This window comes from Equus asinus, chromosome 24 (assembly GCF_041296235.1).
Source record: "Equus asinus isolate D_3611 breed Donkey chromosome 24, EquAss-T2T_v2, whole genome shotgun sequence".
NCBI classification, from domain to species: domain Eukaryota; kingdom Metazoa; phylum Chordata; class Mammalia; order Perissodactyla; family Equidae; genus Equus; species Equus asinus.
In genome coordinates, this window is record NC_091813.1 from 41,285,490 (window position 1) to 41,311,614 (window position 26,125).

A 26,125-nucleotide genomic window follows, 5' to 3' on the forward strand; every position below is an offset into this window, starting at 1 on the left:
GAATTCTCAATTGAAAGTATTTTTTCTTTTACTGCTTTAAAGATGCTGTTCAGTTGTCATTTGGCTTCCATTATTTCTGAGAAGATGTTAAATGTAATTCGTTTCTTTTTCACTTGGTATGAAATGTATCCCTTTCTTCTCTTTGCCCTTTTATTTGGATTTTTAGTAGTATCATGTGCCAAGGTGTGGTTTTCTTTGCATTTATCATGTTTGGGGTTCTCTGAACTTTTTTGATCTGTTTATCCAAGACGTTTCTCATATTTAAGACATTTTTGGCCATTATTTCTTCAAGTATTTTTTTTTCAGCCCTATTCTCTCTTCTCCTTCTGGAACTCTAATTACGTATATAAAACACTATTTCATATTTATCCCACATGTCACAGAGGCACTTTTCATATTTTTTCAGTCCTTTATTTTCTCTGTAATTCATTCATGTTATTTCTTTTGTATGTCTTTAAATTTACTGACTCTTTTTCTGCAGTTTCCATGATGCTGTTACCCAATCAATGAATCCATTTTAGATATAACTTTCAGTCTTAGAATTTCCAGTTAGTTTATTTTTTATAGTTTTCTTTTTCTTGTTTTTTTTTTGTCAATTTCCCTTTTTTTCTTTCATTATGTCCTTTTTGCCCTTCATGTTGTTGAAGATATTTATCATAGCAGTTTTGAGCTCTTTTCTTCTATTCCCAACATTTGGGTCTTTTCAGAGTCTTTTCTATTGACTTGTTTTTTCTTGAGTATGGGTTGTTTTTTCCTGCTTCGCTACCCATCTAGTAATTTTTTTTATTGTATGCAGAATGTTGTGGCTAATAGGTGGTAGGGAATCTGGGTTTTTATCTTCTTTACAAAGTGTTGAGTTTTTTCCTGGCAGGCAACTGAATTACTGGTGGATTTTTATTTTGCCAGCCTTGTTTTTATTCTAGGTTAGTGTTGATCTATTTTGGTTCTGTGTTTGGTCCTAGATGCAGCCCTTCCTCTAGGGTATGGTCCCTGTTCCTAAGACATGAGCTTACTGGGATCTCAACTGGATTGCCCACAGTGCTGCAGTTAGAATCCACTGTGGTCTCTCCCTTCTAGCTGAGTGGAGCTCCGTATCTCCCAGCCCTGTGTGACCTTGGGTATCTGCTTATCTGTCCCCCAAACAACAGCCTCTTTCTGCTATGCTTTGCCGTCTCACTCTGTGTATGGGGGTGGGGATGCTCTTTTATACAGATCTCTTCTCTCCAGCAGTCTGTCCCACGAATTCCAACCGCTTCATAAACGCTGATCTCAGATCTATACCTCTTCAGCTCACTGACACCACTGTGCTGTGCTTGGTTCCATCTCCTGACCCTTAGTCCAAAAGTCTACTCAGGCAGAAAACCAGGCAAACATGGTGCTTACTTTAAATATTTCCCTTCTATAAAGCATCACAGTTTTCCATTGTCTGTTGTCCCATCCAGTGCCTGTAAACAATTGCCTCGTATATCTTTTCCTGTTTTATAGTTGTTTACTGAAGAAGAGCAAGTCTAGTAACAGTAAATCTGTCATGATCAGAAGCCCACTGAACCTATGTATTCCTAGGTTTTTTTGTAACATAGAGATAAAAAAACTTTATATTATAAAAATTGCATATGGAAATTATTTATTTTGGGATTGCAAGTTATTTTTCAGCCTTAGTGTGTCACTGTCTCCAGAAACAATTTCTTTATAACCTTTTGAATTATTTTTTGTCTTCCAATCCATCAGCTATTCCCCATCTCCTATTAAAGGATATGGTTTCCAAGGTCCTTTTATATACTTGACACTGAATTTATGTCTCAGCATGTGGTAGAATTAAAAGATACTTGGATGTTTTCTGCTATACTTCATCGCTATTGTCCATTAGATTACAGCATGGAGAATTAATTGGATACTGCACTTATGAAATAAGGTCTAGCTCATTTGAAGAGTGTTGTATTTTCTCATTTTTATATGTTGGTTTTTACAAAATTTGTCTTGACGTGTTATGCTGCTTCAGTTAAGGTGGTTTTCCTTTCTCTTGTTGTATATAGGTATACTCACACTAATTTTTATTCTAGTATTCTCCTGTACCTCTTTTATTTTTCTGTATTTGTATGGAATGGCTACTCTTAAATCCAAATTTATTTATCATAGACAAGTACAAGCAGTGACAATTTCATTATGTCTTCTAGTGTGATTTTGTTACTGCATTTTTTGATTGAAGTATGTATTATTTTACTATAAATTATTTTTTCTCCTATATATCACAGTTAAGGAATATATATGCATATGTAATGTGTATATGTAGATTATATTATTTTAAATTTCTTTCGGGATAAGAATGGGGATATTACAAAAATATTTATTAAAAAAAGTAGACATTGACCTGATAATGTTAGGAACCATTGCTTTAAACATATTAAAACGTATTTGTTTTACAGTCAGAATCTGATCAACCAAATGCCTGAGGCCTTTGGGTCTGATTCTACTGGCTAGAGTTCATGGTGCCCTATGTTCTTTTGTCTTTTATGATTTTTCTTTTTAAACCAGTCATACTTCTTGGACTTTTATCTATAGGAATTCTTTGACTCCTGGCTTGAAAGGCGAATTTTTTGCAGAGTGTTTTTGTGTTTGCTTTGTCATGTGCCAACTGAGAACCATTTTATAATACTCAGCTTAGGCTGTATCACTGCTTGAGCTGCAACACCAAACACAGTCTGGGTGGTGGTTATTAGTTCTCAGGGGAGATTTGTTTTCTCTTCCTCCCAGTGCCAGATTGGGGGTAGAAAAGTTTCCATATGCCCTCACCTCTGCAGGGCAAGTTTATTTTTCATTTATTTACATTGGGAGTGCAGTTTGGGGAGGTTCTAGCTCTGTGGGGCATGATTCCTTATTAGACTCCCAACCGCTGGGCAGATCCTAGGTGTTTCCTGACTCCTCTGCTCCACCATCCCCCTTGCGAGGTCAAACCTCGAGGTTGGCAGTATTCGGTAGACGCCTCCGGGGTGAGAGGCTGTTTCAGTGCTCCACTTACTGCCCTAATTTTCTGCCTTCACTTCATTTTTTACTTCTAACCATCTCTTACTTTCTTGCCTGATCAGTAACGCATTTCAAAAGATGTTTGTAAAATATTTTATCCACTATTTTTAGCTGTTTTCAGTGGTATAGTCAGAGTATTTTTATATGCTACTTTGAAGGGAATATAATTCATTGATTTTTTGGGTATGATTAATTTTTTTAATTTTCATTTTTGCTAGTGTATTTTAAAAATATGTGTCTTTTTTTTTCTCATTTTGTGAATTTCCTGTGCGTGTCTTCAGTCTGTTTTTCTATTGGACACTGGTGATTTTCAAAAGAATACATAGTGTACAGCTCTTGAAAGGGCTGCTTCTCCGCTCTCTGAGGAAGTGAATCCTCTGAGAAGATTTTTTTCCTAAGATATACACGTTTGACTTTGAGGAAGTTAAGTTTGATACTGGCACTGCAGTTCAGTTGTAGTTACTTAATTCTTTTGTGTTCATTGTATGTTCCACCTGAGGTTTCTTACTACCTCCTGCTTGCTAAATCCATCAGCCTACTTTAATACCTCCTCTTATTTGATCACTCTTAGCCACTTTCTCCAATACAAAACTATAGTTTTTTTTAAGCTAGGGAAACGCCTGTTTTCTTGCCTTCCTACTGCTTCTCTGACTATTCCTTCATAGACACCTGACTGATTCTTCCACCTGTAAGTTCTTAAATAGAAATATTTCTGAAAATGTTATCTGTAGTCCTCTTCTCACTCTTCACATTTTGCTAGTTGACTTCCGTCCCATGACTTTAACTGCCGTCTATCCTTTTGATGATGTTCCCAAATCTGTGAGTGATCCTTAGCATCTCCTCCAGTTTCAGACTAGCAGTATCTCCAAAGATGCACATCAACATATAGTTACCTTTTAGTTCTCCCATTACTACTTCTTTGAAAACTCCTTATATAGTGATTACTGAAGCTTAGTTAAAAAAGTCAAAAAGATTTCTCGGAAGATGAGTAAATAAAGGGAAATTGAGTTGAGTTTGGTAGTTTTTGCCCAGGAGATGAGGCTTCTGCCATAGGGTTAAATGATAGCTCAGTGGGTGCCTATTAGTCTGCAATATTGACTGGAATGCGTGACAGTAATATCTGATACAAAAAGTATGGTAGGTATTAATTAATGCTTTTATTTCTTTTTGGCATTAGTCACCCTATACCTTTCCCACTGTAATAATGCTGCCCTTTGGTACTAAATACTGTCTTTTTTTACCTTCAGGTTCTAACAGCTCATAACAGTTTTCCTTTTGATTACTTTTATTCTTTTATTACACTATTTAAAAAAATAATGCATGGTGACTGATTTAATAAATGTTTGTTTGTTTCACTTACATTATCCAAGATAATACTAATATAGTCGTCACTGGTTGGTGATTGAGAGGGCCAAGTGGGTTGACAGATGTACCCAGAGTATCAGTTAGCATGACCATCTTTGTCATTGCATAAAGACAGAAGGCAAGGGATCTGTCCCCAAATGAACAAGAAGCTGAAAAGACTGTTCATAGGTTTAGAGAAATGACCAAGAGTAAGCTGCTTTTTTTTTGTTTTGCTTTTAAAGGACAAAAAGATAGTGAAGATTTTAATAATACTTTTTCCTTTCCTTTGAGCCAATCAAGTAATGTAACAATAAACACTATGAATGCAATGATGAATGATGGAACTTAAAGGAAAGATCAATCAATATTGGAGGAGATCTGAAAACTAGGGGTCAAAATGGCCTTGAAGAGAGAAATTGAGTTTGAGATTACAGGAAGACATCAAAGTGGGAATATTTTGTGAGTGATCAGCATAAAGAAAATAGTTTGTTTAAAGGAAATGGATCAATTTTTCAAAGGAGAGATAATAGACAAGGGTAAGTTTAGATCTTGGTGAATCCAGGAAGGTACTGAGAATAAGATAGGAAAATAATATCAGAAAGGTAGAAAGAAAACCAATATAATAGAATATCCTGAAAGCCAGATGAAAGAATAGTTTGTAGAATATAGGAACAGTGAGCAAATTTCCCATACATAAAACTATTATACACAGATTAACACCTTCATAATTTTCTTCATCTACAAAATTTTCTGATAGAATTTATTAAAACAAAGTTACTCTGAAACTTATTTGTAGGGATTCCAAGATATAAATCAGAAAAATACTGAACATTTCAACAGTGATCTACACACAGGAAAAAAATGCATGGCATCTGCAACAAGGTCAATTAATTTACTACCGCCACATCAAAATGCAAGAGTAGGACGTGGTAAAGAACATCCCAGTGGACAAGGAACGATAAATACAAATTAATTATAGGGCATCCATAAGATTTGCAAAATATCATTATTAGACCATTTAGTTCTTTCTCTTAATGTTCTTGGAAAGGGGGAGATATTTTAAGCTTTTCCTGTTATTTATTTTTGCTCTTCCCCATCTAGTTCATGAGAGCTTCAGTTCTTCTACCATTAATTATCTTACCACTACTGGGTGGAAGTGTTTCAGGAATACAATATCCAAGATTAGGGAAAGAAATTGCACCTACCATTTATATAGAGCTTTGTAGTTTGGCAAGCATTTTAAAATATTTATCTCACTTGAGACCATCAGCAACCATGTCAAGTAAGTGGGAATTATTATCATATTTAAAAAGGATTCCTGGGTAATGAAATTTATTTATGGATGAGGAAACCCAGGAGATTAAGTGATTTATCGTGGATCACTGCAGTTACAGGCTGAAATCCTGGGCTCTCCATTATTAGGTTTGTGGTCATGAGCAATGTATATATCAACTTTGAAACTCAATTGTTTTTCAACTGTAAGTTGAAAGATTTTTAAAATATTAAATTATAAAATATATTTAGTATTCTGCTCAATCTTGGTTTCCATTTTCTTTTCCAAGCTAGCCAACTTGCCTTCCTAAACATAACCTCCAGTTTTCTACTGTCTTCTTATTCATGCCATATATTCACCTGGCATGTTTTCTCTTCCATCTGTATAAACCTTACTCATTTTTATTAACTTTTAACTAGCTGTTATAGCCAGACTAACTCCTTTACAGAAACATTCCTGTTGCTCCCAATAATTGTGATCATGTCTTCTCTTGAAAAGACAATAACATTTTCTGTTTCTTACAAAATTTATCAAATTCTACATTTTATTAGCCACCGGTATACCGGGAAGAATAGTCATCACCATTTGCCATCTGAGTCCAAAAGACCCTTTTAAAGCGTATTTTAAAAGTCATTTTACAAATAATTAACAGATATAAAGATAAAGGGATGTTATAAAAAAAAAAACAACTATAGTGGAAATAAATAAGAATTTAAATGTAAAAAGCCCAAATTTTATTCCGTATTTTTCTGGTGTGAAGATATACATATCCCAAATGGGCAGTATCCTTTGAATGCAAGTAATTGCTCATGGATGAGCCTGGAACATATCCATCTTATAAATATTGATCCAGATTTCAAGTATATTTCTAAGAGGTTCCAGCTTTTTTTTTTTTTTTTTACCTTTGTTCTTCTACTTGTCTTTGTATCCTCAAAATGCAATACTTTGAAAACTTTCACGGCTCATAATTTTATTGAGGAGAGGGTAGTCATTTTTTTCAGTCCATAATAGCCAAACATTTTCATTTGTAGACGTTGATTAAAATGATCAATTCAATGAACTTTTTCATTTCTATACTGTTTATCTCCTTTCAGTCAACGTCTTCAGCATTTGTCTACTTATGAACCATGTCAAGTAAATTTCCAGCAAAAACTTGATAACAGGTGAGAGAATACTGTTACATGTCCTTTTAGCAAAAATTTCTTGTCAAAAAATATTGCATGATGACATCCTCTCTGTAGAGTGACTAACTGGGTAACAAATTCCGTTTTTGTCCATGGAAGTATGTTGTTCACCCATTGATTCTCGAGTTTGAGAAAATACATCTAGGATATTGTCTTATGTAAAAGACTCATAAACTGAGATTCAGCTTATACAGTTCATTTCCCCGTCATCTTTAGAGTCTGGAGTACTGCTGTCTGTCTTTTTGTATTTGTGTTCTTGTGTGTCTAACAGTTGCAAAATATCTTGTATCAATTTTCTTCTCTTTGCCATTATAGACAGAAAATGAAAAAGCCTGAATTCTCAGCTGTGTTCAATGAAAGGTTAAAAAGAAAAAGACTATGAAAATCCTGTCTTCTAAGGTCTTTTTTAACTTCTGGGAAGATCAGATAATATGCTGGGCCATGCAGTAAGAAAACTGAAGGATGATGAAATAGTGATGATTTATTTCACTGTTTCATCATCCCTCTAGATGATCACATAGTTTTTAAATTTTCTTTTTTTTTCTGTAAAAGCCTTAAGTTCAAAATGGTTATCAGAAAATAATTTAACTGTATAATTAATAGAGTATTATAGAGGCAATACAGAATAATATTAAACAGATTAAGTTCTCTGGCAACAGTCATGAACTCCAGGATTGCACAGGACAATTGAGTGATCATTGATATAATCTCCATTCCAGATGACCACGTGGTGTAGTTGATATTTAGGGTTATGGAATTAGAGAAGAATGTTGATTCTAGGTATTTAAAATCCTCTCCTCCTTCTTTTTTCGTCCTTTGAGTTCCTTCTGTCTCAGTTGCCTCTCCTCCCAGCTCAGACTGACTCATTTCAGTAATGCTTTTTTTATGAGCAAACTAGTCCCTCTCACCCTCTTGTCCCTTCCCAGCATCCACCTTGCCAGCCCCAACTCTAGATAGATTTGAATCTCTTCTACCTCCCATTGCCCACTGCTGGGTTGGCAGATATTTCTCGGAGAAAGTCATAAAACCAGGCTGAGTTGCCCATTACGAGGGTGGAGAGATTCCAAGTTCACACACAGTTCAAATTGGGAGAGAATCAAGAGTTCAAGTCCTAGCACCGTCTTGCAAGTGATGGAGAATTAGTTATTAGTAGAGCTAAAAGCAAGAGCTCAATTTTCCTGACTTTTATTTCAATGTTTTCCAGCATAGTGAACTGAGAAGTAGGCAAACTGAGGTGAAAATTATATAAAATACGAGAGAAGAGAAAAAGCATTAAGGTGGCATAAAGTCCTGTAAGGGAACTATTCTTTCTCCACACGCCCTCCCCCAGCTTTATTGAGGTATAATTGACAGATAAATTGGTAAGATATTTAACGTGTACCTCATGATGCTTTGATATACGTGTACATTGTGAAAGGATTCCTCCCATTTAGTTAATTAACATATCCATCACCTCACATATTTACCTTTTTTTATTTTTTGGTAAGAACATTCATTTAAGTTCTACTTTCTTAGCAAATTTCAGTTATACAATATCAACTATAGTCACCATGTTATACATTATATCCTCAGACTTTATTCATCTTACAGCTGAAAGTTTGTATCCTTTTACCAACCTCTCCCTATTTCTCCCACCCCCTACCCTCTGGCAATTACTTTTCTATTCTCTGTTTCTATGAGTTTGACTTTTTTTTTTTTAAGATTCCACATATAAGTGAAATGATACAGTATTTGTCTTTCTGTGTCTGATTTATTTCACTTAGCTTAATGCCTTCAAGGTCCATCCCTGTTGTCGCAAATGGAAGAATTTCCTTCTTGTGACTGAATAATATTACATTGTGTGTGTGTGTATGTGTGTGTGCGCGTATATACACCACATTTTCTTTGTCTATCCATCGGTGGACACTTAGGTTGTTTTTGTGTCTTGGCTATTGTGAATAAGGCTGGGATGAACATGGAGGTGCAGATATCTTTTTGAGATAGTGATTTCGTTTTCATTGACTATATACCCAGAAGTGGCATTACTGGATCATATGGTAGCTATATTTTTAATTTCTTGGGGAGCCTCCATACTGTTTTCCTTAGTGGCTGCACCAATTTACATTCCCACCAGCAGTGCGCAAGGGTTCCCTTCTCTCCACATCCTTGCCAGCATTTATCATCGCTTGTCTTTTTCATAATAGCCATTCTTACAGGTGAGAAGTGATAGCTCCTTGTGGTTTTGATTTGCCTGTCCCTTAGGATTAGTGATGTTGAGCACCTTTTTGTGTACCTGTTGGCCATTTGTATGTCTTCTTTGGAAAAACTTAAATTTTCTTATTAGCTCCTTTTTAGCATAATGGGAAATAATTCTCAAGATTGTGAAAAAGCGTAATGTTTCAAGGTATAGGAAAAATAAGATCACTGAGACAAAACACAAAAACTAAACTTGGGTCCAATAACCCTGAGGATTAAAGTTAGTTGTGCATCTATCTTATCTCTTTTCTAGATTCTCTGTGATTAAAGAGCAAGTTATAATGATGTCATAATGATCTTTGCATCTCATCCAGTGGCTTCTATGGTGCATATTTACTGTATGAGAATTAAAGGACAGTTTTCAAAAAAAGTAACATCATGACTTTCATACAGATATAAAATGAGCAAGTGTTAAGGATTTAGTTTTACTCAGTTAAATGAGGGAAACAGGCAGATGTTATAAACTGTTCAAAGGACAATCCAAAGAACAGACACATGTGTAGATTAGGAATATTGAAATTAATATACAAATAGAGGCAAAACTAGCTTCTCCCACAGTGAAAAAAGAAAGTCAGTTGAGCCTGACAGGACAGAATTTGCCTCTTCATAGGCAATAACTTTGCATTGCTATCAGTTACTGGCAATTTGAAAAGCTGTAGAATAATTCCCGTAGAATCAGAATCAGGTAATTCATGAAGTGTGAGCTCTAGATCTAAGCAATGCACAGTTTTCTACTGAAGCACAACTTTTCCCCTACACATGTTGTGTCCAATTCAATTATGAAAATAAAGCATATAAAGAGAACTTCATGTTCAGTGTGATAAGTAAATAGCACTTTGCCGTTTGCAGCTATCGTATTTTCGTATTTTTAAATATTTATGAGTGTTATGAAACATATACATTTTTAGAGTAAAAAGATGAAATATTATTCAGACAAGTTTACCTCCTTTCACCACATCTGTCAGGATATTTTCAAGATTTTTTTTGTTAGAAAAATTATTCAGTGGCTTTGTTTCTTTTGTCCCACTAAAAGAATAAACCAAATTCTTCATGTAAACTTCTACCAGCCAAATTGAAAGGATGACCAAGGGAGATGAAAATTCTATCATTCAAATGCTCAAGGAATTGTCTTCAAGACAAGCCATTTTTTGGCTTAGAGAATATGCACGAATAATTTGTTAATGTGTAGAATCTAGCCCTACTGGTTAGCACTTATTAAGAGTCTCTGGACATGTGTAAACAACCCTGGCTTGGTCCGGGGACGTGTTGCACTTCTCATCCCTACCTTCAGTTTTTATCTCCTTCCTTGGCTTGACAGCTGTCTCTTTTTATATTAGTGGCCATGTGTTCACAGGGTCACAGCCTTAAAATGTTCAAATAGGGAAACAAGATTCCTTAAGGGATCAGTGATCAGAGACAAGATCTGCAAGGGTGCCTTAGCAGCTTGACTATCAAGCTTTAGTCATATAAAAAGCTGGATGACATGAAGGGCAGCTGCAACCTGTAAGGAGGGAAAAAAGAAATAGCTACGAGGCCAAGAATACTTTACCTGCCTTTACCTTAAGCTTTAATTTTCAAGATCAGACCTACATGGATAGGAGATAATATCACAGTTTGTAGAGCTTACCTGAACATAGTAGCAATTTTCCTTGTTCAATTTTCACCTGTCTGCCTCCATGGTGAGGTAGGAACACTGATTCTTGGCAAAGGGCAATCTATAAGGTCACTCACAGGAAGACCAGTTGGGTTAGAGGGGGAAGTGGACAGAGGTCATTTACTTCTCATCTGTGTTTCGTCGTCTTCCTCACCAGTAGCTGGTGCTGGATGTGGAGATCAAAGTTATTGATCCTTAGAAGCCTTTCCTTGGTGATTTCAGCAGACTAGTTTTAACTCCTTCTGATTCCTGAGTAGCTATAGAGATGGAAGATGGTTTGGCATAATCTTCGTTCACCTCTCACCTGTGTTAATCCTGAGGGTACATTTTAGATAGACCACACCAGGCAACATGCTCTAGGACAATGGGTCCTCTATAAATATTTTTTAGTGCTACTCACATAAACATTTTCAAAATGGCAAGTTAACACGTAGTTCTTACTAATTCAGTAATAAAGCAATAATTCAGTGTTAATATTAATTCAGTAATACAACAATAGGGAGGTATTTTAATACTATCTTCATAGAAAGTCAAATACTACCAACGTTATTATTTGCATGAAAGGTAACTCAGTCATGGTAACTTCAAAGCTTTGAATAACCCATTTGGCTAAAAAATAATAATAATAACTCACTTGGCTAAAACTAGGATAGCATCTTTTAATCGAGCCATCTTTTTGCCTCCAGCTTGCAAACAACCAGTATAAATCTGGAACTGTTATCTAAGCTTCTTCAGTCCAGTTCATCAGTCATGCCACTGAAATTGATTCTTGACCTCTGTACATCTTTCCTTCCTTTGAAATTTCTCATGCTGTCTCTTCCTTCTATGTTTTAACAGAGAGCTTTGTGTGATAAAATAAGAGCTAGTCACCTTTTTATTTTGCAGTCCTTATTTATATACCTAAGGTATTTTTTTATACCACAGTATTTTTATTATGTATTGAAATAATCTCATATATTGTTTTGGTGTTTAATCCACCTCTCCAGATAAGAAATTATTGCTTCACTTATCAAATAATCATGGTGAAATTCCTCTTAAAATTTCTTGTGCTTCTGGCCAAATCTTTAATAGTAAAAAAAAAATCTCAACATACACATGAGGAGAAAGATATCACTTTAGAATGACTTGTGAAATAACATCAACCATAAAAATAAGGCTAGTTTACAGAGTTAAAAGAAATCATGTGATGGGCAGGAAAGAAAAACATTTATAAAAGTGGATACAAAAGCAGTAGTGGAATTGTATTTCTTCAGGCTGAACCGATGCTTATTTACAACAGATGTCGCACCTCTGACACTGGTGAATGTGACATGGTCTGGGGAAAAGCAAGCAGCCCTGGGGGTTGAAGTTTTCAGCAATGCTGCTGTAACAGATAAATGAACCAACATTTTCACATCGCATGTTATAATCTGATTCTTCCATTTAAGCAAACACCTAACGTTGACCATTTCAAGATAAACTAAATATTGAATTTTGTCCCTTTCCTTCATATTTGATACCAGCACTACTCTTCTAAAATATTCTATACCTAAAGGTCAGGGTGACCAAATATGGTAGATAAACCAACCTTGGTTCTGACAAGGATGAATTTAAACCTGCAGTTTGGATAGTTGTAACACCATCACTGCAAAAATGCATGTGGCTTTTATTTGTGTGTGTGTGTGTGTGTGTGTGTGTGTGTGATGTCCTGACCTGGACACTTCTTAGTTGTGTTGGGATCATGAATGCAGTGCTGGCAGAGTGCCCACTGCATGTGTCCTATTTCATAACAAACCGCTTTTACGCCCAAGAAATTGAAAAGCATTAAGTTATCTGTGTGTGAGTACATCTTTCTCCTTGTTTTTTTTTTTTTTTTAACTTTTCCATTAGCCAGAACAGATTACCTGTCTGGGATGTTGTTTGTACCTAAAAGAGCGATAACATTTCTATTTCAAATACAGATTTAACTTATGCCCTAGAATTCATTGTTGTGCTCCTTCTCGAGTTATGGTACGAAGTTGCAAACCCTCAAAAATGATTTTTTTCCATGGAATTGCCACAAAATCGACTGAGGACTTTTTTAACATAATGGAATGAAATACAAAAATGTCTGGCTCATAATTATACCTGAATGAAGTGCCCTTACATGAAAAAGGCTCCCTTTGCCCCTATTTCTCCAATGATTTCTCTCCTCTTTCCTGTCCTCTTCTCTCAGAAAGCTACATGTTCCATCCGTACTTTTGATACCCTGCACTGCCATTCATCACCTGTCTGTCCCCCACATTTTCTGTGTTACCTTCTTGTTTTTATAAGATGATGAAAGGTTTGCGAATAGAGCTATTACTGTATTTTAGCTGGTTTTCAAGATACTTCGGTGCATTTTTAGCTGGCGTTATGATACAAATGACAGACCATGGGATTAATCAGAGAGGTTTTCCAAAAACTAATAAACATAAGACAATCTAGACAGCAGTCAGGAGAAGACATCAAACAAGATAAAATATGTAAATATATAAATCTTACTATCCAGCTAACTATTCACATACATTTCATTAGTATGTAGTACAAAGTTGTGCACATGCAGTAGATATTCTTAAGTGCTTATTTTTTTCTATTTTTCATTTGAATTTATGAAAATGATTGCATGGGTATTATAAGCAGTTGAATCCACTGATAGGCAAGGAATCTAGATATTTTCTCATCATAGAAGCAGATGATGAAAGAGGTTAGAACAGTACTTGGTAAGTAAAAAAATACCCTTTGAACTCAGTGCAAACCCCAAATCAGTTTAGTAAATGGTCTGAAAACTGAGGTTTGGAGGAGACATAGCGTATTCATTTCCACTGCCACCAATTTTAGCGCTTTGAATTCACATTAGTTCCATGCCACAACAGACTGACCCTTGCTTACTATGACAAGAAGGAGGCAGTACAGAGCCATCCAAACATCTACTGTTTATTATGCACCAGAAAGAACTGAATGCAGTTATACTGACTAAATTTGGCTTTTTAAAAATTATGTTGAAAACCTACCATTAGAGTGGTCTCCCTATGCAGGTTTTAAACCATCTATTATGACTTTCTTTTTTTCTAAGTATAGAAAACAGAGTGAGCAGTAGTTACTTTATCAGTGGCACTCTTAGGCAAAATGTAGTTTAAATATTAGAGTTTTTGAAAATTCCATGGCTAATAGATTTTATAAAAAGCGGAGATCTTGTTATTATATTCATAAGAAATTAATTTTCTATGTAATAGCCAACTGAATTTGGCCATTAGAAATGTTTGCCAGAGTATGTCTATACTAAACAAGTTTCTATGCATTTGAGAATTATTTTAGATGCAGGCAGCAGAAGATGGAGAATTAAAAGAGTTATGGGAAATCAATAAATGTTAATTGGTAATGATGGTGAAGTTTAGAGAAAGTAGCAATTGATTCAAGAGCTGTAAATTATCACCCATTTTGATGACATGGATGCCTACACATTGAACCCATCCTTGATTGATGAACAAAGAATTGAATAATGGCCTCAGAAACAGAGAAACTACTTCAGAAGCTAAACTCAGTAGGTTTCTGTAATGTTTTCCTTCCAAAATAAGCAGGAATCAGTGATGGGAAAAGGTGGTGGGCTTTTGTGCTGTCACAGCCAGGAATTCCAGGGAATCGTGTTTAGTTCCCAGAAGGAAATAGATAGACACCTTTTTCCTTCCTTCCTCCCTCCCTGCATCCTTCCCTCCTTCTCTCCTTCCCTGCTTCTTTCCTCAATGACCTATGAAAACAGTATTTTGGGAGATTTATCCTGTGTGAGCCACATTCCTTGTGGTTGGGGTTAGGGAGTGATCCCTTGCTGAGGTTGTCAGTGCTAAACTCGGGTTTGGATACAGTTGTGGTTCAACAAGTAGCTGTTTCACCATCACCTGGGAAGCTTTTAAAAAATACTGATGTCTGGAGCTCCACTCTCAAAGATTCTGATTTAATTGGTCTGGAGTAGGGTCTGGGCATAAGTATTTTTTAAAGACTTCCAAGATAATTCTACAACTACTGGTATACAGGTTCACTGTAAGATGACTAACAATAATAATGAAAGTAATATTACAAAATGGAAGTTTTATAATTTCTATTTTTCTTTTTTAATGATACAAATAATATATAAATTCTTTCTGGGGGGCTGACCCAGTGGCACAGCGGTTAAGTTCACACGTTCCACTCTCGGCAGCCCAGGGTTTGCCGGTTCGGACCCTGGGTGCGGACATGGCACTGCTTGGCAAAATCCATGCTGTGGTAGGCGTCCCACATATAAAATAGAGGAAGATGGGCATGGATGTTAGTTCAGGGCCAGTCTTCCTCAGCAAAAAGAAGAAGATTGGCAGTAGTTAGCTCAGGGCTAATCTTCCTCAAAAATAAAATAAAATAAAATAAAATAAAAATTCTTTCTTGTTATTTAAAAAAGAAACTATACAAAATTTATGGAGTGAAAAAGTCCTGGGGCTGGCCTGGTGGCATAGTGGTTGGATTTGTGTGCTCCACTTCAGTGGCCTGGGGTTCACAGGTTTGGATCCCAGGTGTAGACCAAGCACCACTCATCAAGCCATGCTGTGGTGGCATCTCACATAAAACAGAAGAAGATTTGCACAGATGTTAGCTCAGCGACAATCTTCCTCAAGTGAAAAAGAGGAATATTGGCAATGGATTTAACTCAGGGACAATCTTCCTCACCAAAAAAAAAGAAAAAAGAAAGTTCCCCTTTACCTTACCTCTATTCCCCTCCCCAGATGTAACCACTGTTAATTTGTTGTTTATCCTTCCAGTAGTTTTCCCATGCCTTTAAAAATGCATGCAATTACTTATAATCATATATCATGTTTTTGAAACATAAATGGGATTATACTATATTTATGTGTTATCCTGTCGGTTGCTTTTTTCACTTAATTTGTCTTGGAGATCTTTCCATGTCAATACGTATAGATCTACTTCATTTTTTTAAATATTCTTTGACTTCATTCCTTTTAATATTTGTAGAGTGTTTCTCAGCATATGTGGACTTAAATTTCTTTTTCATTTTCATGTATTTATAGCTCAGTAAAGAGCAGGACTCTGTAGCCAGACTACCTAATTTTGATTATAAGTATTTATTATTGTTAATAGTATTATTACCATTTAATTGTTCTATTTTGTACCAATATGGACAACACTCTAGTTAATATCTTAGTACCCAAATCATTGTGCTTATCACTGACCATTCCTATAGGGCAAATTCATAGAGTTAGAGGTGCTGGCTCAGAGGATATGTGTATTAGTATTTCGAAATATACTGTCAAATTCCCCAAGAGAGGCAATCTCAGTTTACATTCACTCCAACCAGTAGAATCTCATTGCAATATTTATTGCAAGGCCTAAATAAATCGTTCACTTCACACTATGACTTCATGGCCCAACGGAAATGTCAGGCTTCTTTATTTTGACTGGAATTTCATGAGTCATTTTGATAGCTCTAATTATAGTATGTCAACCTGAAGTTCCGATTTACAGCCTTAAACCTATGATCGAGGAGAATGGAAAAATTACTTACTAATTTTTTGGACAGAAATTTTCAACATGTAAAGTACAAGACGGGTAGAAATAAAACTGGGCATTGGCAATGAAAAGTCTGGACTGGACTAGTTCCCACATTTCATTTTATACTGGGGCTGGCTCGAAAAGAGATCACTTCCCACAGCATAGTGACAGAACAGTAACCGAATTCCAAGAAAAATCGACTTCAAATTTGTGTGTGTATGTGTGTTGGTGTTTTGAATTCAGGACCTTATATTTTTTAGAGTTGCACATAATAAAATTTACATCAATATTGCTGAGTATAAGGTTTTTATATAATGAAAATGCAAGCGAAATTTATTATTTTCAACTAAAATTTCCTTCTATGTCAACTATCGTGAATCTTTGTTTTTTCATCCACACGTGTAGATAGTGTAGTACCTTCTTTACTGGGTTTAGGGGAAGATTAAATTATATAACACACTAAAACCCTTTTGCACAGTATCAGAACATAGTAAGCTCTTAATAAATTGAACCTCTTATTATTTTTTATTATGATTTTAATTCTGTTAATAGTATGTTCAGCCCTACTGTGTATAGCTCATTTTATTTTTAGCATGAGTTAAGGTAAATGAGGGCATCTGTATTTCAAGAGATACAAATAAAAAATTTTCTGGCATTAAATATGTATTTGCTTCATAAGAACATTTTTTAAAAAACATGCATCATCGCTAACCAATATTTTTGAAAACTCAGTATTTTTACCACTGCGCTTAGGAGAAATATGTAAAACTTAACTTTATTAAAGTGCTTTATTATTTAATTGGCTTACAGTCTTAGGAGTTTGGATATAAGACAAATGAAATAAAAGAAACAGAAGTTCACATAAAGAATAGGTTGCTTTGGTAGAGGTCAGAAAAATGTGTGCACTGTTAAAAGGCCATTCTAGCTTCGAGATTCATCCAAGTTTTCTAACTCCTCGCATTTTGGGGCAGATCCTGTGGAGCGGATAAACTATACCCAAGTGCAAATTTAGATTGTTTGGAAGCTATCAGCACAAAATGGGGCCTCCTGGAAAGCTGGTCTTAGAATCTGTCTCTCTTGCCCTCAGGACATACAGGGTGGGGTAGGCAGATTGCTTCCATCAAAGGCTACACTCTGGGTCCTTCCCCTTTTTTCAGCCCTTTGGGTTCTCTGATGGCATTTCTGCTCATCCCACCAGCAGACTGGGATGCAACACTCCCAGGTGTTCGGTTGATTGACACAAAATTGAATTAGATGACAATTGTTCAGACATATTAAAATCGAAAACTAAAGACTTGATGAATGTCATTAGTATCATTTCTGGATTTTAGTTGGACTGTATCAGGTTAACAGTGATAAACAATCTCTTCAAAAAGTCAGTGAGCATTTCTTCAAATTAGTTTCTGAAATTCTTTCCAATCTGTGACTTTTCTTTAGCCCCTCTGGCCTCCCATTTGGAAACTCTGTTGAACCTTTCTCTCGTCTTTCTTTCCCAGGGATTTTTCTGAACTCCTTTCCTATATTCATCCCTTCTTCCTGCCCCATAGCTTGTACTTCTTTTTCCACTCTATTCTCTCTCCTTGATATTGCTTTCAACATTTCCTTCTTCTTGAGAAGCTTACAGATCACTGTATCCTTGTCCTTAATGCCCCCATCAAACCCCCCAGGATATGGACTTAAGTTTCCATATAAATTCTTAAGTTAACACTTTCAAATACTTAGAAGCACCTAAGTTATATTTTCCATTACGCTTTTAAACAGGTGAAGCTGGCTTGGTATCTGTATCTACTCTCCCCAATTTTTTATCTCTTTTGGGATCCCGGGGGGAATATACAATTGATGAATTCTTTCACTTACATTATTGAAGTATCATTAAAAAATTAATGTCTATATTCTAATCTAGTGATCTTCAATTGAGCTCAATTCTCACCATTATTGCTGGTTATCATTTGAATATATAATATACTTATTCTGTGGTTTGGACCCAAAAAATGAGAATTTCTCTAAGGGTCATAGCAGATCTAAATTTTATTTCTGAATCGAAGTTTTCAGTTTTATTATGGAATCCTCAGAACTTTGGCTATGTTTTGATTAACTTGTTAACTAATGTGGTGTTTGGGTTTAGTTTATTAAGACTCACCCAGTGCCTTATTTCATAATGTAACCAAGTAGTTCTAAAGCCCTAAAAGATTTATTTTTATTTATTTTGCCATTTTAGGTGCTTCTATCCTACTACATCTGTTGTTGGCATTCTCCTTTCCTTTAAAAATTTTAATCTTATATTGATAGTCCTCTAAAAAATTGACTCCAATTTGATTATTTGTCTTTCATCTTAGAAAGCATCTTAAATAAGAAGTAATATTTGTAGAATGTGCTAGCTCATTAGAATTAAAGTATTTATAAAGTAATTTTATAAAGAACTTGATAAAGTTCTAAGATTAATCTGAACATTTCTGTTTATTTTATCTTTACATTTGCTATGTGAGAAAATATTCTTAGTGCCATTGGTTCATCATTTTGTAAAATACTTGATATGAATCATTTTCCTTTTTATGTTGGTCTCTGGGAACGTATAATGAGTATGATTATAGTCTTCTTTGTGTATAGCCTTTTACTTGTGAGACTGTGTCCTTATATTTCTTAAGCATGTGGCTCTATGTGGACACATTGCCATTTTTATGCTTGCATCACAATGTAAAATTCATTCAAACTCACAAGACCAAGCTGATTTGGAGAGGTGTGGAGAGTGAACAAAGGGGACTAGGACCACGGAGAGCTGGTACGGAGTGTGTGGTGCGGTATCATTTGTGAGCTGAAAAGTGGCTGAACGTTTCCATTTTGGTGTCAGTCCCTTGGGAAGGCAGGGGTTTCATAATGGGGTGTGATCTGCACTCTTGGTGAGAGTGATTGACAGTGAATGGTTAAAGACAAGTCAAGAATAAATACCACTCCTCCCCTTTTAAGGCTAATAAGCACAGATACACTGAATGCAAATATTCTCAGTGTGGAAGGCAGTCTGGTCTGATAGCACATATCTGAAAAGCTAGGGGAGTGAATTAACTCTGCGGATCAAAATGCAAGGAAACCAAAATTATATAGCATCCTTAAAAATAACTTTTACAACCCAAATGTAGCGGTAAATGCACATACAGCATATGATGGAAGACCCATTTGTAAAAGTGGAATCCTCACATCAGGCCTTTGGTAAATGAGTGGGCAAAACGGTCCCCTGAATTGGATAACACAGTGCATACTACAGTGACGGATGAAATTGGTGTGTCCACGGGACAGCCTGCTCTATTACTGAAGCCTTTAACCTATTTTCTCTCTTGGAAAAGGAGCTCCTGAGTGGATGTTCTCCTCAAGGAAGTGAATGTAATTCAAAAGAAGATATTTTATAGATGGGCAAATTTAATTTAAGAATTCACTTATCCATTATAGAAGAGAAGGATGTGGGAAAACATTAAGTAATATGGTGATATTTTTCAAAGATGCCATTTTTGAGTGTGTTATTTTGGGGACCTGAGTTTCAAACATTAATCGGTAATTTTTATTATTCTTTAATTTTGCATTATCTCTTAGAACACATGGCTGAAACCATATTGAATCCGCATTATTATATTGTTTCATTAAGTTGTTATATTAAGGTATGTAGTTGTACAATAAATTATTTAGTGAGGAAAAGCGATTTCTTGGTTTTTCCCTTTAATTTTTGAAAATATGATGAAGTCTTTTTTCCTGACGTAAATACTTAATTATTGCAAAGAATAAAGGCCCATCTTGTGAATCCATTATCCTGAATTCTGTGAGTTAATATTGATAGCTGGAGAAGGAGGCCACAGTTATCCTTATTTTATCCTTTCACTCATAAGTTATCCCAGAAGATGAAATAGTAAGTATCCTGCACATACTGCTCAGTGGGTTAGTAGTAGCTTAGTAGTTTTCCTTTGAAATATATGGTACTATAAGTCATTAAGCTTGCTATGTGCACACAGTGTAATTAAAATTATTTTGTTGTCGTTATGATCTTAAGCTGATTCTTACAGTTACCACCTATTTTGCTATCATTTAAAAAAAATGTTGTGACTTGGTGTTTCATAATGAGAATTATGGAATCATAAATGTACTTGGAAAATAAATAAAAAATAGAAAGCTCTTAAAATATTTCATTTGGAGACAAATTAATAAGCAAATTCGTACTCATCAAGTAGATTAAAAACCTTTATAAGTATAAAATTTTATTTTTTCCACTTTATGACGTTTCATTGTTTTTAATATGAAATTTTAAAAGAAAGAAAATCTGATTGAAATTGAGCAAATATATCTTCCAAATAATTTACTTGCTCAGCATTTAGAAGCTAAGTCAAATTTTCAAACATGTAGTACAAAGCTGTGCCCCCAATGTGCATTCAAATGTTAATTAAGGATGGATTTGTGTTTATTTCAATTTAGAAGAATTTACCCTAAAGGAAAACTAATTTCTTACAGAAAAAAAAGTAAATTTTTCTCATCACTGAACTAACATCAACCTTTCTTAATCCGATCTAAGTATTTAGAAGCTTTCTTTTATAGCATTCTTCTGATTCACATACTTACTGCCTTACTCTAAAATTACTTGGTAATTTGCCAGAAATCATTCACCGCAGACATCTGACTTTCTTATTTACCAAATTTCGCTGCGCTACCTAATTTGTACAAAGGAAAAAAATTCTTCCAGTTCAGCTGGGTTCCACAGCCAAAATAATTAACACCCAAAGAAATGTTAAACTCATAAAATGTAATTTGGTCTATAATTTTCCCAATTGCTGAGTGAATTGGCTTTGCATGTTATGTTAACAGCTGTATTTTTTAGCGATCTTCTTTTTAAAACCAGCTGGTTATTTTTGTTGAACATGACTGCCCTCTAGTGGAGTAAACTGTTCTTTTAAAATAACCTGTCAAATCTAAAAAAGAACTCGTTTCTCTACAGAAGTGATAAATATTCTTTCATATTTTAGTCCTCTTGTTTTTCATCGACTGTTGTGTTGAGTACAAGTAGTTTTACAACTTTGCTGAGCATTTTGGTGATGCTAATCTTTGAAGCAGTGTATGATAAATATCATTACAGACTTATTAAGAAAGCACATTAAAAGGAGTTGGTCTCCTTGACCGTTTGTGCGTTTTAGTATCTTTTTGATTTATGACATGTATTTTATGATACATGTTCCCTACTTCTAAGATGTTTTCATTATTCTTGTTGCAGATGCTACAACTGTGGTGGCCTTGATCATCATGCTAAGGAATGTAGTCTACCTCCACAGCCAAAGAAGTGCCATTACTGTCAGAGCATCACGCACATGGTGGCCAACTGCCCACATAAAACTGTCGCACAGCCACCCGCCAGTTCTCAGGGAAGACAGGAAGCCGAATCCCAGCCATGCACTTCGACTTTCCCTCGAGAGGTGGGGGGAGGGCATGGCTGTACATCACCACCCTTTCCTCCGGAGGCTAGGTCCGAGATCTCAGAATGGCCAGGCAGGTCACCTCCAGAAGCTTCCTCCATGAAGTCGTCTGCAGCTGCAGAAGAACAAAGCAAAAAGGGGCCTTCCGTTCAAAAAAGGAAAAAGACATAACCCTTCTTCTTAGCGTATCGTGTTCTCTCCCCAGTTGGGAAGTCTACCTCATGCAAGTACAGGGGGACAGTATTTCACAAGCAGCAGCTGACCTGGCATTTTAACTACTGTTGAGGAACTGTGAATTTTTTTAAACAGACAAATCACTCTAAGCAAATTACACTCGAGCAGGGTGTCTGTTTTATGTCACCCAGAGAAGGAGGGACAGTGTTGATCTATATGTGCGTGTGTGAGAGGGGGAGAGCCCGAGCCTGTGTGTGTGTAGGAGGATTTGATATAGGAGTGTAGACATATATATAAAGAGGGCTTGTCTTTATATATGTGTATCTAGAGATACAAGCACACACCCTCTCTCACAGAATTGGACATCCCCAAGCATTGAAAACCCATGTGAAGCATTTTAGATGGTTTTGAAAATCACCCTGGAGTTTTCCTTGAGATACCACTCCCTTTATATTACACAAAAATAAAGACATGATGTTACCTTTTGTGTGAACCAAAGGATACTTCAGATCTCAGAGCTGCCAATCATATGGTACTAAATGTTCTTAGACATCAGTTCTCCCAAACTTGGGATTGCCTCTTTTTCTTGATATGTGTAGAGCTTGTCCCCCATCCCCCAAACCTTGAAGGCAGTTCCTTAACTCCATATGCCTCTGACTGCCATAGCTTTTTTTGAAACTGGGATACATAACTCCAGAAAAGACAATGAATGTGTAATTTCTGTGCCGATATTTCAATGTTTTTAATTCATATGTTTTGATTGTAAATTAGATGCCTATTAAGAGAAATGAAGGGGAGGGCAATGTATAAATGTAGTGACTTGATTGTTTTCAGTGGTATTTTGATACCAGCTCATTGTAATCTTTTACACATTGTGAGGTTTTTAAGGGATTGTGGCGACAGCAGCCTCCCTTGACCGTGTCAGTCTTTGGAACCATCACCTTGAGCAGGGGGCCCTCCTTGTTGACTACTGAGACCTTGGAGGAAAACTCCAATCATTTGGTATATATCTTTGGGGCTGTTTTTATTCCCCCTGGAGAGTTATCTAACTTGTTTCTAAAACAAATAAACAAAACAGCACAGATATGAATAAAATGCCAGGGTTGAGAATGAAAATTAAGTGGATGCTCACGATTGCCCAATACATATGACCTTGAGTAATATTAAAAAGTGCAGTGTTTGGTGGCAGGCGACTAGAGTGATGGATCTGGGGCAGAGGTACCAAAACCTCTCCCACCAGAAAGCTAGAAGTATTTTATACGAGAAAATTGATCTTATGGAAGTTCCCTCTATTACACAAGCTGGAGTAACGTATATGGTGGATGCAGGATGAACCTTCAGTGCTGAGGATAGAGACGCTTGTCAGGTTGGTCCTCAGTTATAGTAATCACCTGGCAGGGACCAATCATTACATTGGTCTCTTTAGGTTTCAGTAATGGAAAAAGATGATTTTGGTGTCATCCTGGTTCTAGATGTTATGAGTAAATTTCTGAAACACCTCCAAGAAGGTACCAATTAATTTTAATGCTTAACATTGGCAATAAATATAGTTTTGTATGAGCCTGTTGGTGTAAGCTCAGATAATCAAAAAAAAAAAGAAAATAGCATGATTCAAATGAGACACATTCTGCTGAACAGTTTCCGCTCCCTCCCCAACTCGTCCTGCCATGGGAGACATGTACAGTTGCTGCTGTTCAGCATGCCACGCATAAGGAGAAAATGCCTCAGGCTGGGCTGCCAGTCCTTCACAACTCAGCCTGAATTTCACGACAGTGTTTGTGAGAATCTCCATGGTATATACTGAAATATCAGTGTGCTGTGATGCAAAGCTTACCTTTGACGATATTGAATGTGATATATAGCTGTAGAGAAGTACTTCCTTGCCTTATGTGAGGATCGTAAGCTTATTTAAATTATGTAGACAAATCAAAGTGGCATTGCTTAATTTTTAGCAGGTATACTAAGCAGGTTAACAGTAAAAATGCAAAACATAACAAGTCACTTTGAAAATTCAAACCAAAGTTCCTTGACCTTATAGAAATAGGAAATTATGGACTTGAGAATTGGACATTCCCTGTTTACATATGAAAAGTTCAGAGCTGAGATCGTGGTAAAAAAAAAAAAAAAACCACCCAGAAACATTTTATAACTTGGACCTTATGGGTGCAATTTGAAATCATTTTAAGCATCTTACCAGACTGAACTAAGAGCACATACCAAACCTATCTTATGATTAAAAGTTGGGGTTTATTTTTTATATAAGAATATTATCACTATTACATAACCTACTCAGGACAAAGAACTTTGCTCAGGGAACATACCATATAATGTTGTCGTCGTTTCTTTACAGAATAGTCTACAGTCCTGCTTACTCAAAACAAACCAAATGACTTAGACCTTTGTGTAAGTGTTATGTACTGATGCTAGTAATAACTACCTCTGAGTTTGACATAGATCAAAATTTCCGAGTGTCAGATATCAGTTCTCCTATTTTTATTTCATGTGAAAAGTACTCTAAAGCAGAATTCCTGAACTCCTTGCACATGTGAATGTCACTGATGTGAGCACAGTGTCCATTTACATGGGTGAACTATTATCCTGTTTACAGCAAAAGGCTACCTCATAGCTGATGCATAGCACACCTTTATGCTGCTCCAGCCTTACAGTGGCTGATAATTCTCTGGTACACAACCTTTTAATCTATATTATAGATAGCAATTCACAACTGCATGTTTCTGACAAACACTTGTGAATAATGAAGCATCTCATTTAGTTAGCAAAGTCTCCAAGCATTTCCCTAAAGTGATCATGTATTTAGTTTAAAGACTTATGGGCACCCTTCCACTTAAGCAAAACAGAAGACAGGAGCAATCTTGGAAATAGCTGCTTTGCCCAGAGGTCGGGGGTGGGAAGGGGTGGCAAGAGGAGAGGTTGGTGTATGAGTGTATTCACGCTGGGCAAAAGCGTAAAAGATGCCAATCTCCTTCGTTTGTGTCTGTGCTGCCCTGAGGCCAAGCATATTGCAGCGTTGTCGCCCTAGGCACGTAACTCACTAGCACCAGCTTGCCGAGGAGTGAACAGAGTGAACGTGCAATGCCATTTCTAGCTACTGAGGGGGAGGTCTGTGGGAAGCATCAGTTTACAGGGGTTACTGCTGGGTTGGGCAGGAGGTCTGTGAATTAGTTGCCCTGTGACCTCCCCGCTATGTCAACACAAATGTAATTCCTAAGAAAGATGCACTACCAGCCTCTGAGCCCTGTGAGCTATTCATTGCTACATGGCAGATTATAGTAGAAGCATTTTTATGCTTGCGTTTCTAGTCTTCACTAGAAGACCTTGGATGTATTTTTTACAAGTGAGAGATTAGAAAGATTTTTACCTGCTTATAACTTGGACGTTTGGCGTGCAATGTAGCAAAAAAGATCCAGAAACATCACGTTATTAGCATTGGTCCATCTACAAATATAGGATGTTTTATTGCCGATATTTTTTTCATATTCTGGCCCAGTTTTATTTTGCACCGGTGTGGCCCCAAGTTACTGCTAGCTGTATTTAGTTTGTGAATAGAAGCCCATAAGTGTTAGTAGTCGTAACATTCACTGTAAGATGAATTATACAGGACATGGGAAATCTCATTAAGTCTTAAACTTAATTTAAATTAATTTATCTGTTTTCTCTAAGAAATGTTTATCATAAAATATATATGTGTATTTCCCCTTTGGTTATAAAATTTGGGAAAGTGTACAAGTGCAGCTTTACTGACTTTAATTTTCTAGATGTCTTAATGAGATTTATTTGTTTTAGAGAAGAACAACTTGTTAAAAGCATCAAATTCTATCTTACATAGCTGTCAACAGCCTCTTTAAGACGTGCTGGTTGTGTGATCTGTGTCATAGTTGCTCAATTAGAGTGAGAGGTTGACCTATGAATCATTTTTAAATTTTCTATTTGGAACAAAGCTGCAAAGTTATGGTAAAGTACTGTACTGTGAGAAACTATTACAATATTTAATACATCTGTGGCTTAACACTTGTGAGAGTGACCAGCTTGAACATGATGGTGTTGACTACCTCTTGAATTACTTCCATCTATCAACCACTGGCACCCACCACCAAGCTGGCTTTAATTAGTACGTGTTGCTTTTTTGGTATTAACAACTCTAACCATACTGGAGACCAAAGTGAACACTGATTTCTGTATGTCTTTAATACGGTGTTTTATCTAGTGTTTTTAAATTATCCTGTGTAGTATTTAGATTACCTCATTG

The 26,125-nt window shown here is 36.0% G+C and overlaps 1 protein-coding gene across 2 annotated transcripts in view; it reads left to right on the top strand.

Annotated features, from left to right (window-relative positions):
* LIN28B (lin-28 homolog B) overlaps positions 1-21,855 on the top strand; it is a 125,424-nt gene extending 103,569 nt beyond the window's left edge. For both annotated transcript variants that reach the window (XM_044757485.2, XM_070496600.1), the window contains exon 4: positions 21,486-21,855. In XM_044757485.2, the coding sequence (XP_044613420.1) occupies positions 21,486-21,855 (370 nt within the window). The remainder of the gene's footprint in view (positions 1-21,485) is intronic.
* The last annotated feature ends 4,270 nt before the right edge of the window (positions 21,856-26,125 follow it).